Source organism: Pteropus medius, unplaced genomic scaffold (assembly GCF_902729225.1).
Source record: "Pteropus medius unplaced genomic scaffold, Ma_sr-lr_union100, whole genome shotgun sequence".
NCBI lineage: Eukaryota > Metazoa > Chordata > Mammalia > Chiroptera > Pteropodidae > Pteropus > Pteropus medius.
The window spans coordinates 2,363,502-2,377,495 of NW_024343578.1; the positions used below are offsets into that span (position 1 = coordinate 2,363,502).

The 13,994-nt window shown below is 45.5% G+C and overlaps 1 protein-coding gene across 2 annotated transcripts in view; it reads right to left on the reverse strand.

Moving 5' to 3' along the window:
• The window catches only part of CACNA2D3 (calcium voltage-gated channel auxiliary subunit alpha2delta 3), a 793,860-nt gene extending 780,978 nt beyond the window's left edge, over positions 1-12,882 (reverse strand). Inside the window, exons 1-2 of one of the 2 annotated variants that reach the window (XM_039867421.1) lie at positions 12,642-12,882; positions 11,889-11,970 (exon numbers count right to left, since the gene is read on the reverse strand). In XM_039867421.1, the coding sequence (XP_039723355.1) occupies positions 11,889-11,970; positions 12,642-12,763 (204 nt within the window). In that variant the 5' untranslated portion in view covers positions 12,764-12,882. Of the gene's footprint in view, positions 1-11,888; positions 11,971-12,641 lie in introns of those variants that run through there. The other variant, XM_039867422.1, reaches the window with a different exon arrangement.
• Between the last annotated feature and the right edge of the window lie 1,112 nt (positions 12,883-13,994).

The window sequence follows — 13,994 nt, forward strand, 5'->3', positions numbered from 1 at the left end:
ATACAAAATAAAAGGAAGCTGCACTGAGAAGGTATAGTCATGCTCAGCAAACACTGTGCAACATCTGACGCTGGCCTCAAAGAAGGCCAGGTAATGATCCCACATGAAGGTAAAAGGGATAGAAATGAAAATCCAGATTTCTCCCTAATGTCACCGAGAATGTGGCGTTCCTGCGCTCCACGGAATTAGCCGCAGCAGCTTCCTAATTGCCTGTGCCGAGTTGCCTCCCCCAGGTTGATGGTGGCGGCTGCGCAGCCCCATCAGTCTCGCTTGGTGCTCCTCGTGCACCCGCCCGGCACTGCAGTGCTCCCGCCCGGCACTGCGGTGCTCCCATGGCAGCTGCTCGGCTTGGCACTGCGGAAGCACCAGGACCCCTCAGCCCGGGTGGGAGGCTTCTGATGGAGACTCGGCCATGTTTTCAAGGTGCTGACCAAGAAGGGCTGGGATGCTCGCAAGGGTGAGGAGGGGGTGACAGGCTAGGAGAAGTGAGGACCAGCTGGCTTAACTGTCTGCCAGTCCCTACTGGCACCGAGACTGTGGGAGAGGGACCCACATGTAGGGCTTCAGAGCTGGATTGCTGGAGCTGGGAGGCGTCCCTGACATCTTGTGGCATCCACGCCTGAAGCTAGGACTCATAAAACCCAGCGTTGGAGAATAAATGAAGAAAGGGATCCAAAGGACCGACGCCTGCGCTCAACAGCATTCTTATTCTCATCACCAGCATGAGAGCACCAAGAAAAGGCTCAGCTCAGCCCTTCCTTTGTTTATCTGTACATTCATGCATTCCACAACAACCCCTGAAGCCCACCCCAAAAAGAATTCTGTGCAAAGTGCCAAAGGGGGACCCTCTTCCATCCAAAAGAGCAAGCCTGCCCTCGGGGAATTTAAGGTCTAGCTTACCTGCCTCCTTCTCAACACACCACACCGAAAGAGATAAGGGGTCTCAGGATATCACACATCCCCAGACCTACCAAGGGCACAGAAGGATCTGCCAGACTCATTCCGCACAAAATAAAACTGACCCTAGTGGGTCCAAGGGCTGTGGCCTTCGAGCTAGCTGTCAATCATGCAGAAAAACAGAACTGTGGCTTCCCCGTGAGAAAAAAATAAATAAATAAATAAATGAGCACCATCAAACATCCAGGACAGAAAGACAAAGAATGAGGATAACAAAGACAGAGGGGCTAAAATTTACTGGGCACTTCCTGGATATCCAGGTCTGTGCTAAGACTGATACATGCCAAAATAGCTAATCCTCACTGTAACCCCATTTTATAGATAAGGAACCTGAGGCCTGGTTGAAGAAAGGCCAAACTAGACCTCAAAGCCAGATCTATCTTGTCCCAAGGTCTAGAGCCCAAGCTAGCCCTTCCACACAACCATCCATACCATAATGGGGAATACAGAAAGGGAAATTTAACCAAATTCAATGAGATCATCAGAAAAGCTTAGGAGTCAGATCTAACGAGGGGAAAGCTGGCTGACCCATAATGGAAATCAAAAGACCAGCAGCATCATTTTATTATAATAAAAGGGAGAACTATAAAAAGCTAAACGGTTTACGGGGCCCTCCCCTCAGTCCAGCTGTTGCCCCTTTTAATTCTATATTATGAAAGCAAATGACAATGCAATGCACCCAAACAAGGCAAAGTATTCCTTTTGAGTAAGAATTAAGGGCAGGAAGACTTTTCCAACAACCGCCCCAATGAGCCAACAGAAGGTTGACAAAAGCACTGGAAAATTGCTGGTCCTGGAAAATACACAGATGCCCTTCCTCAGACCTCACCCCAGCCCAGGCACCTGACCAGGATTCATATGACCCAGGCTCAAACCTGCCTCTGCCACCTGGAGCTCTGTAGCCTTGGGCAAAGTCATATTCTCTGTCTTGGTTTCTGCCCCTCTACGACGGAGATGATGATAGAACCAACCTCAGGAGTGGTTGTAAAGAATTAAATAATACAAATAAGGCACCTGCATCATTACTAGGATTACTGCCTACGAAGCTCTTATGGGGCTCAGCAGTGGGCAGCTTTAGTGGGGTCTCTGAATAAGGCCTCTGGATGGCCTGATATTAACTTTCCCCCAGTGGACAAACTGTTGTCTTCAGCAGCCAATAAACCCCGGTATGTGGGAACAGCTCCTGGGGAATAATAATAACAAGTCCACCTTATCTAAACACTTCCTATGAGCAGTTATGGCCAAGCATCTCATTCGGACCTCTCAACTCCTCCCTAGAAGTTAGTATCATTGTGCCCATTTGACAGGTAAGAACACCGAGGTTCAGTGACTGACTTGTCAGGGTCAGATGACTGGTCAACAGCAGCATCAGATTCAAATCCAAACTAGTCTGACTCACATCCAGAGTCTCACCTCTAGACAGTCTGCCTTCCCAAGACCAACTGCCTCTCTTTAAAGATTTTTAAAATCAATAATCCTCAGACTTCTTTCTGACTTTATATATTTTTCCTATCATTCAGAGGATATTTGTTTCATGCAAAAAAAACCTGAAAATACTGTTGTTTAAGTAGGAAATCCAGCATGGGTCTCTAAGTCTGAAATTTCTGTTCTGGTATCACTGGCTTTTTTTTAAAAGATTAGTGAGCCATGAGCCCTTTCCAGAGAGGATTACATCTTATTTCAGGGTGACCAAATGACTCCTGCTGTTTTGAACTACTAGAACTTGGCCGAGACCCTGAGATTTTAAAGTAGTTACCAGTTTTTATTAACAAAGGGAATGTATATTAAAACACATGTGTACATATGCCCTTTAATGATCGCCTGATAGTTCTCCTTAAAGTGTGCCCTTTTTCCCAGCGTAGCATTTTGACCGGAGCCCAGACCAGAATGGAGAAGAAGGAATATTCGAACTTCAGTATTACCATCCCAGAAGCCAAATGACTATCATTTATGTCAGTGGGGCAAAAACCTATGCCCACTGAGCTGTTTGTACATACCTCCAATGGATTTATTGCCTCCCACACCTATTGTTCTTTTTACAATATTTTTCTGCCTCTGCCTCAATGCAGCACAATGGAAAAGGCATTATGGATGGCACAGGGACAAAGAGCCAAACGCCTGCCCAGTATTTCTGACTCTCACTTCTCTTTGCAAATTATAGCACAATGTTATAGAAGAACAAACTAGAATCTCACAACTGCCCATCTTTACTGTCCAAGGAACAGGATTAGGAAAATTTGGGAAAGAAAGCAAAAAAAAAAAATTTACCTTCTCAGAGACATAATGCTTTTGTTTGCCATTGTGCCCCGTGACATTAAATGTGCATGACATATATTGCCTTAATTTTATGAACGCATCATGGGATCAAAGTGAACTAAAATTTTAGGCATCTCTCTTTCTCTTTATTAATACTGAAATGGGATGGTAGCTAGAAAGCTAAGGCTTCCCATGTGCCACATATCATTCTAAACTACTTTACATGTGTTATATCTTTTAATCCTCCCAAAACCTTATGACCCATAGGCTTTTGTCATTAGTTCTATTTTGCCAACAAGTAAACTAGTGCCCAGAGAGATAAAGCTGGTGTCTGAACTATTTGGCCCAAATGGAACTCTGTTTACTTTCATTGCTGATTTCTTACTATTTTTCAGTGTTGATTATAATGGCTTTATGTATAAACAATTTTTGAAAGTTATACAACTACAATAGCATCCCCCCATCATGATTTCAAAGTGTTGGTACCTGGTTTACACAAAGAGGGATGGCAAGTGTCACTCATTCTACATCTTTAAGAAGATCAGCAGAGGAATGCAGCTCAAAGGCCAAAACACAACACAACATGCCAAGGAACTCTGAAGAGGAGGTGGGCAAAGCCAACGAGAAGAGCCAAGGAACATGGGATGCCTTTCAGGGGCTTCTGAGACTTGGTGACAAATGGTGGTCCCCACATATTGCTGTACCTCCCTGCCCCCTGACAGGAGGAAGGACCACTCTACTCCAGCAAGATGTCTTGTCCCCTGGCTGGCATCTAGCACTGCTCCCCAGAAACTGGTTGGGAGAAGAGTCCTCCAAGGCCTAACAAGAAGAATTCTCACAGGAGGAAATGCCTGAAATGCTGTCCAAGAGGGCATCTGAATTAATGTGTGTTCACGGCTGGCTTCTGGATGTGCTCTTACAGCAGGGAAATTGCTGGGTGCTCTGGGCAGTGCGGCAGACACCGTCATTCCTCAGCCTAACCCAGTGCCTACATAGCAGGGTAAGGCACAGTGGATGTAACAGAAAGACCCCATGTGAGGGGTTCCTCTGGGTGTCTCCTTGACCCTCAGGGTGAAGGGAGCTGACCTCAAAGAGAAGAGTGAACATCTGGGTAGAGGCCATATCAACTGTTGCCTCCTCCCCATCAAGTACCAGGTGGGATCACTTTCCTATGTGCCAGCATCCGGAACTCACTCAACCCTTCATGTACTTGCTTGTTCACTCAGTTTACATATATGTGTGGAGCTAGGCCCCACAGGTGCTTAAGGAACTTTATCTGAAGAGCTGGTATTTTTGTCATGCAAAGAATTATGACCTCAGCAACTCTCAGGCAGGAAGCTCTTAGGTGCCAGGCAATGTACTAGATGCTCTGCATATTTTATTTCATTTAATCTTCACCACAGTTTTTAAAGTAGAAGGTATTGGTCTCCTTTCACACTTGAGAGTACAGGTTCAGAAATGTTAAACTACAAGGTGACCCAGCTAGGAGATGGCAGATCTGGGACTCAAATCTAAGTTCTGACTCCAAACCGTGTCCTCTCAGCTGTTATCTCAGGCTTTAATTGCTTCCGAAGTAATTTCCCAGATGTTATCGCATCTAATCCTCTCAAACACCAGTGAGGTTAAGAAACACAGGTATTATTCACATTTTTTTCCTAACAGGAACTGAGGTCAAAAAAGGTCACACAAAGAGGAGAGACTACAGCACCATGGCCGGGTGTGCAGACTCTGGAAGCTCAGCTTAGTCACGTTGGAGAGGCTGCTAAACTTTTGTAAATCTCAGCTTCTAAAACTGTAAAATGGGATGAGTGGTAGTCCCTGCCTCATTAGGTTGTTGGAGAAACTTAATGGGATGACATACGTAAAGTACTTATCATAGTACCTGAAATGCAGAGACTTCCAGTGAATGCTACCTGTTTTTACAATTCGATTAAGTGATTTGCCCAAGGCCACTCAGGAAAAGCCTAGAGAAAAGATGAGACACATGCCACTGCTCCTCGGCAATGACCTTTCCTTTAACAACACTGTGTCTCCAAAGACGTGTCTCTAAAAGTGCTCCAAGCTCTTGACCTATGCGGACGACAAATAAAGATGGGCAAAAGATGCCCCCTAGACTAACTGCAGCCAGGAACATTAAATTGGGCTGACTGGACAAGCGACCAAGCAAGGAAAAAAGAAAGCCAAAATGAGAACAGCCTGTCCCACATGGAGCTTTGCCCCAGGCCCTGTGGGCCCCGTGCTTGTTTTAATGCTCTACTATCATCATCTTGAAATTCTTCACAATTTTTTAACGAGGGGACCTGTATTTTCCTATCACACTGGGCCCTGCAAATTATATAGCTAGTCCTGGTCTCAGCAAATCCTCAGCTTCTAGCTGCCTATAAAATCTCAGATGCTAGATAAATCTATGCCTGGTGGACTGGGTCACTTGGTTCTCTCCTAGCACCCTGGTTTGCTCCCTCAGGCCACTCTCTCTAGCAGCCCAAGAGAACAAGAACAGTCTTCCCTGTCAGCAGGCAGTATCTGGCACATTCTGTGATGAGCAGCATCCATTTTTATTGGCATACTCATGCACGCACAAACTTAAAAGTATAATGGCAATGACATGTGCAAGCCCCAAATATCGACTGGCAGTTGCTTCTACCAGAGGTCTGTTCTATGAACCCACAGCCATTTATGATCCTGCCCAAGTAGCTTGTCCGGATCATTTACATGGATAGCAGCTCTTTTAACCTTGGGATGGTACTGTTTTCCAATATCAGGTGCTAAGATAAATATTCTTAAGTGCACAAAGTGAAGAAATAGCCATCTATTTCTTGTCAAGAGATAATGCTCTCCTTTACAATTTGGCCTTGAAATGCCCCGTAATAGTTTGGCTTCTGAGTTATTTTCATAATCTTGGTTTGGGGTAACCAAGAAGCTATGCAGCACATAAATTTAATACACCTTATAAATGTAATGCCTTATTTAAACTGCCTTGGAATGAGCATCCAATAAATGTTGTTCAAAGCAAATGTAAATTGAAATGTTTACCTTTTATTGAAAACATACTGGACCCTTTTCAAAGCTGTATTTGTCAAATAACTTTCTTCTGAAAAGCAGATGTGCTGACTACTCACAGAAATCCTCTAAAACACATCGGCTATGCAGATCTGCCAAGGGTGAGGTGTGGCCCAGGTAGAAAATGTGTCACAGAGAGGTCCTTGAGAAACAACCACCTCTCTCTGCTGGTCACTGAATACTCAGGAAATTCAAGGGGCAACAAGCACCTTCTTCTTCATCTACATCATTCTATTCCCTTGAAGAAGCTAGTTTTGTATAACAGACCAAAGAGGGCTGATGAAGATTCTATCAGTGTTGCCAGATATGACGAACTTTTCCCCTCGTTGAATGATATACAAAAGCATCACCACAGTCACTGGAGATGAAACACAGGCCGTTCTGTCTCTTGTATAAAAATTACATTGAAAGGGGGAAAAAAATCTCATATGCTAATTCATAGACCAGCATTTACAACACCTATTTCGTTTTTTTCTCAGCCTCGCCCACAGCAAACCTCGAAATCAAGTCACAGTGTCCCAGGAAACATCGATCTGCTGAAAGTCTCTGACTAGAAGATGCTGTGCATTTCAACTTGGGAGCTCATTTCAACAAGCACTGTGACTGTCAAAGATACGGGGGACCCCAGAAATAAATGCCATGGAGGTATGTGCTTGGATAAAGAAAAAGCCTATTTGTGGTTATCTGTGGTGGTGAATCTGGATTAATGACAGACCTGAAGCAAAGGATCCTTCTGAGAATGCATGCTTCTTTAAGTAAGCCCAAAACACCAAGTCAATCATTGATCAACATAAGTAGGAGCACTAAACACCAAGTGAGGATCAATCGAAAACTGAAAAAGAAAAAAGCTAAAACCCCAAACTGGCACTTCTGTGAATGTGTGCTTCAAACTGTAGGACAATGAAACACCTGACAGAGCCACAGTTACTCCGGGTAAGGGTTTTGTTCATCCTGATACACAGCTTTGTCTTTATCACAAACTGGAAATATTAATTGTGCTTGCTCGTGCCTGACAGATTTCATAATTAGTAGGTGGTTTGGTATTCATGTGTCTGTCTAAAAGCACGCTAGTATTAGAAAAAATAAGATAAAATAAAATAAAAATAAAGTAAAATCGGTTTGAGAGCACCATAGTAATTGATCACAATTAATAGCCACATTAGAATAAAAATCTGAAGTTTGCTTCTGACAGAAAACCATGTCTCTATTTTCATTTCCCTTAATTTTGACTAGCACCTGTAAATTTAAGCAACAGAGGCTGAAGCAATTCCTAATGAGAGAAAAACCAAAGCAAAAATATATCAGAAAAGAAATTTTGAGAACAAGAAATGAACAAAAAAGGCTCAGACAAAAACTGAGCAAAGCCATACACAAAGAACTTTCGCTGCAGCAAGTGACTATGTATGAGTTTACAAATGCAATTAGATACATGTGTGGGTAAATTGCGCCAACTGAATTCTAACTGGTACCCTGTCCTGCTAATGTCCTGGTGATTGGGCTAATGAGACCAATAAACTGCCCTGAAAGATTGAAAACTGTCATTTCTGAGATTTCAAGACTAAAAAATAATCTGCCAGGGAAAAGTCCAGTAATTGAACTGGTCCCGGGACTTAAATCATCAGCGGCCTAGGATGAATGCATTAATCTTGCAGGATGACAAATAACTGTGTTTATTCAACAAAAGTGTTCGGCTAAGTAGCACCTCCTGCATGAAAGCAATCTGTAGAGTGTCAGGCTTCCCAGAGGCAGCACAGCACTGCCACCCAATTCCTGACAAGTGACCACTAATATTTAATTATTGAAAAGTCCATCGATTCCCACATTGATAAAAAGTCATAATTATCAAAATGGCTTAAAGAACCAACCTTTTAGTTTGCTGACTCCGTTTTGTGAAAGAGATATCAAGTTTATTAAAGCCGCTCTCTCAATAAATAGTTGATAAAACAAAAACCTGGTTGTGCATTCTAATAAGTGCTGCATGAGGCGTCCAAGATAAATGCCAATTCTTTTCTAGCATTAATGGCAGAGACACACATTACCTGTATTTCTGCTGTGTATTTATCATCACAATTCTGGAAAATGGAATTGGAACCCTTCATTTCCATGAACATGCATTCCCTGAATGCAGGACTAAATAGAAGGAAAAACCTAGCTCCTATCAAATTGTCCCTAAGGAGAATGAAATGAGAATCACACCAGTTTAATGCCTTTTATTATGAATGTTAGGGGTGTGGAGCTCATGAGTTTAACAGCCTAGGTTACGGTGCCTACTAGAATGCTTCTCACTGAATCCCCAAATTAAAGCGGTAATGAAGCTATGCCTTCCCAAAAGAACCCAAACAAAACACATTCTGTGGGGAAAATGAAGCAAGATAGTGGCAGCTGAATCCTGGCATGAATATGTCAAACAGGAAAGTTAATTAAAGGGTGAAGTGAATCGAAACCTCTGCAGTATCTGCAGCTAAGGAAGGCAGCATCCAGGCACACAGCAGCACACCAACGTTCCTTTCAGGGCCACTATCCTACAACTGTAAAACCTCTCAAGATTAACTCCAACTCCAACATCCCTGTCCCACATTCCTCCATTCTGTACTGAAAACACACACTTTGCTAAAACATGGACTATTTCATTTTATAAAATCAAAAATATCTTCTTTTTAAGAAACTACTAGGTTGCTACTCCTATGCTCAGCAAAGACAAAAAGAAGAAAAAATAGAGAAAGTCTAGCAATGAATATCTAATATATTATCATAGGCTAATATAGTGAATACCATGGTATTAAACATAGAAACAATTGATGAAATATTCTCCTTCCTGAAGCCACAGCAATGAGGTACATTGTTAAATATTCGTACTTATGTTGATGAAGTCAGTGATAAAACTGCTACCTACAATTAAATTACCTAATAAAAACCTGTTACCAAAATGGCATTTTTTGCAGTCTCCAAAAACCTTAAAATAGATGGCCAATTATTAACTTACATTCACAATAACTACTTGGTAAAGTTTTTGCCTTAATGCAAAAATTACTAAATTCTCGTGCTAAAAATGAACATACTACATCAGTGAAAACATGAAGTGTCAATTAAAGAAACTACAAAGAATACATAAAATTATACAATGGCATACAGTATACCTTATTTAGCTGAAATTCAACTTTAAATGTCCATGCCTTAAAAGAGTAATTACAGTCTGTTATGCAACACAGTATAGTCACCTTTGAGTCCCCTTAATACAGCATTAACACATTTTTTAACCAAGTTTTCTAAATCATTTTGAGAGTATCTTAACTGTTAAAGATGTAGTGACGAACTGGAAAGATGCACAGAGTTTTGACTTAGAGTACTAATTTCCCATGCAAACAGCCAGAAATTTGAAAATAAACAAGAGAAAGACAACTGTTTCCTTGCTTTTCTAAATGATGTTATGCTTCCCACATTCTGAGTACCTCAGATCTTTCCTCATTTGTCCTCTGAACTCTCTAAATCAATGTTCTTTGCTAATTTTTAAAATAGTCATATTTTAGGGCAATGGACCAAGATGGCCAAAAGATACCTGCAAAGATGCTCCCCAAGTCTTCTAACATGCCCTGCCCATCATTCATGGAAGTCCATGACTAGTAAGCGAAACCATGGGTATCTCAGGACTCCATGGCAGATGACTGTGATCCAAATGCAAGAGCAGATACCCTGGAACTTAATGCCAAGCAACACCTCACCTTACCCTCACATTAGATTACAAAATGCCAGGCAACAGCAAGAAATGACAACAAAGCCATAAACAGCTGGAAATAATTACACAATTGTCAAGCTGCAAACATGACAAAAGCAAAGCTAGGCTTGTGAATTCACTATCAGAAAGGATGCTGATGAGAAGGTAAGAGAAGCATTTTAGCTGTTTCCAATTTGCTATTATAGAGCAGCCAATAATATGGTTGATGGGGCTTTGTGCAGTGTGAGTGTGTGTGTGAGTGTGTGAGTGTGTGTGTGTATTAACTTAAGAGAGAAGGAGAAAAACATATTTTATGTGCTCCTACAAAATGTGAGATAGAAGATATGTAAGCATAACTAAGAAAACAGTCACAGGCTCTGAAGGGATTCTTTCAAAGTTGCTGCAACTACAACGCACAGATGAAAAATACTTCTTTAAAGTTATACAAATATTCACTTCTTTAAAGGCATAAGGAAAATACACAGGCAATGTTATAGTCCAGAACTCTTCACATAAAACATATGACATGTGGACAAAATGCCAAAGCAGGGTACAGACTGGTCCAGATTAAAAGACTCCTAGTGAAAAGAGTCAATTCTTATAAACTGAAGATAGGTCACAAGTATGTAAATTATCATCATACATAAAGGTATATTGTAGCCTCAAGTTTTTATCAACTGCCTATAATTCAATGAACTCCTTTCCCAAACAATGAAGTTAAGCAAACAATCTTTGCACAGTTTCAAAGAATATGGCTACTGGCAATTTTTAAACCAGAATAATTTCTGTCATTCTGTTGCAGGCTGATGTTTCATTACGATATTTAAATTTCATGTGACAAACTGTTTCATATAATGTCCCCAAAAATGCTACTCTCTGAAGTGGAATGCCATAAATAAAATACGTACTTGGTTACCAGGCAGCATGCATAACACATATGTTACATTGGCCCAAAAAGCACATTTAAAAATGCTTAAAAGTTAACTTAACAATTTAAGCTGTTTGTACCCATTTTCAGAGAATTATCCCCTAAAGGCCAATTTTATTTTCTATCTTTGAGAAAATACCTGGATTCATCCTGTTGATTTGTCAAAGTGAAATTCTTTTAACCCCTCAAATCTCTCCTCCGCTGCCATTTTTCTCTTTTTTTTCTTGAAGGGGAGGGCAAAGGACCATATATCTCACAATGTAATTTTAAGCATAATGCTCCCTGTTTGAATTAAAATTGATGCTGCTTCTGATAAAAGCCTAATAATCAATTCTCCATTCTCATTACTCTCCAGAATAATATGGACAAAGACCAATTTCTTAAGTTTGTGGACGACTCTCATAGGTTATTACCCGGCAGTGCAGCTGAGTGGAAAGATAACCATATTCATTCTTCTTATCTGTAATGATGTAATGCATCCCAGCCCTGGGTCTAGATGATTGTGGAATAATGGGATTGTACAACTGCAGGGATGACAAACAATAGTGCAGCATCTTTCTGTGATACACTGAACCCCAGCCTCACACGAAGGCAAGGTGAAAGACATTGTAAAATGGGCACTGATTCTGCCCCTTGAATGAAGTTTGCATTTTTTGGCCAGAGGAGCATCTGCTCTCACACTGAAACAGCAATACCGTCACTGAGAGGAGAGCCGTGCAGAAACAGTTTCCGAGCCCCAGCCAGGACAGTGCCAGTGAGTATCCTGCTTTTCTTTGTGTTTAGAATCAAGAGTCATCTAAAAATAACCGGTTGGTAGGGAGAAGTCACTGCACAGTACATTGCCAAGAAACCGTGAGATCAGAGACACCTCTGATAACTGAAGCTGCTTAGGGTTCACGTTTGTTTGGAAAACTAAATCTGCCTCCATTTTCTGTGCTGGAAAAATCCTGCTTCCTGCCACCACAGAAACCTTACCTTTTGCAGAAGCTGGGAGCCGGAGTATTTAGCAGCAATGGATTTTATCTCCCCACCAAAAGCCGAGGCCCAGAGCTTCACCCTATCAAGAGAAAGGGCACAGAAACGAATGTAACATCAGTGTCACAGTCAACACGCACGCAACTCGCATACATGGTTGTGGTTGAAGGAGCGTGGCAATATAACATTGGATTTGGGGGGACGAAAGAAAGAAAAAGCGCCTTGGTAAAAACTGCCAGCACCAAACTGCAGAGCGCAGCGCGAAAGGGGGCCCGACGGTGGTCACATAGTTCAGGATGCACAAAGTCTCCCAGGCTCTCTAATAAGATCACTGGGTTTTATTTTAATGATTGCCTGAGAACTTACTCACCCCAAATGGGTATCACCTGGCAAATACTAGTCGGAAGCAATTCACCCATCCCCCTCCCCCAAAAAGAAGTAAGATGGCACGATAGCAAAAAGGAGGGTAAATAAACGGCCCGTGGAAGTTGGATTCAGTAAACAGGCTTCAAAGTTGGTGCTATCACTTGAGGTGAGCCTCTCCAGGTCTCACTCGCCAACCCGAAGGAGGGGGCTAGAAGATCCCACCCCAGCCTCGCCTCCCCACTCCGTTCCGGGAAGGCAGGTGCGAGAGGCGAGGCCGACGCCCGCGGCAGGTCCTGCCCAACGGCACCTGCAGGCGCCCAAACTTGGGCACAGTGGGTCGCGGGCGGCCGGGTCCCCTCCCTGGGCGGCGCAGAAGCCGGCACTTACACGGAGAGCGGAATCTGCTGCTCCGAGCGCACCACGTCCCCCAGCGCGGCGTAGAGAAGCGCCGTGGCGAGGAGCGCCGAGGCCCCCCGGGACGCGCGGCGCAGCGAGCCCGGCCCGGCCATGCTGGGCTCCCTCCGACGCGCCGGCGGCAGCGACAAGAGAGGCCGCGGGGAGCTGCACGGAGCGGACGGTGGGCGAGCGCGCTGGGCTGCCTGCTCCGCGCCGCCCCGCCTGCCTCTCGCGCGTCGGGCTCACTTGGGGAGCAGAAAAGGAGGAGTGGGGTGGGGGGGAAGAGGGGGAGAGGAGGGAGGGAAGAGAGGTGGAGAGGGAGGAAGGAGGGGGAGGAGGGAGGAAGAAGCGCTTCTCGCAGCGGCGGCCGCCCGGCCCCGCCTCGGCGGCCCCGGGGAGTCCGGCGGGCCGCGGCGGGAGGGCGGGAGGCGCCGCGCGGGCGGGGCCTCGCAAACTCCAGTGTCCTTGGCCGCAGTGGAGCGCGCCCTGCCCCGCCCGGCCCACTGCGGCCGCCGAGTTCTTTACAACTCCGCAGTCCGCCACCGCGGGCGCGACTCTCAGGCTAGCCCTGGACCGTCCTTCGGCCCAAGCGACCCAAGCCAGGGGTGGGGGTGGGGCCGCAGGAGGGAGGCCGAGGGCTGGGCGCGGCGCCCCGCACTTTCCCAGCGGCAGCTCCGGGCCGGCGCCGCGCGCCCAGTCTGGGTCAGGGGCGGCAGGGTCAGGTGCTGCCGAGCCTAGAGGTGACGCGACCCCCTCCCCCGCCTCGCAATTTTCCAGAAGGAAGAGAGGGTGAAGAGGCAAAAGTCAGGAAGAAGCCGGGGCTCGCGGCGGCAGCGGCGGCGGCAGGGGTCTCACGCGGGCGGAGTGGAGTGGGGATGGGACCGGGGCTCAGGGTGTTCTGGCGAGGGCACCGCAGCGTGGCCGTCCGTAGCGGCTTCCCCAGCCGCTGCGCTTGACTGGGGAAGGCGGGGAGGGCGGCGCTGCCGCCGCGGCGCGAGCGCACAAACGCGGGGCTCCTGGCGTCCGCCCGCAGCGGGGCCGCCCTTGCGCGCCCGGGCCCGGGCCGGGGCTACGGAGCAGCTCGTGCCCTGACCGGCTGAGGCCCGGTGTCCGCGCAACTGCGGAGAGTGGCGGTGGCCGGGATATCGGAGCTGCACGGGGAAGCAAAGGCAGCGCCAACTCCTTCCCGACTGGCGGACTCCCCTGGTTTCGGAAATAAAAGATTCCTCTAAGACCCGGGGTTTACCCGCTCCCCACTCAGACCCCAGCCACCCGCGGAGGCGCATTCGGGCGGTCGACAGAGAAAGGGGCACGATGAAAGGAGCGGCGGGGGGCGGAGGGGGG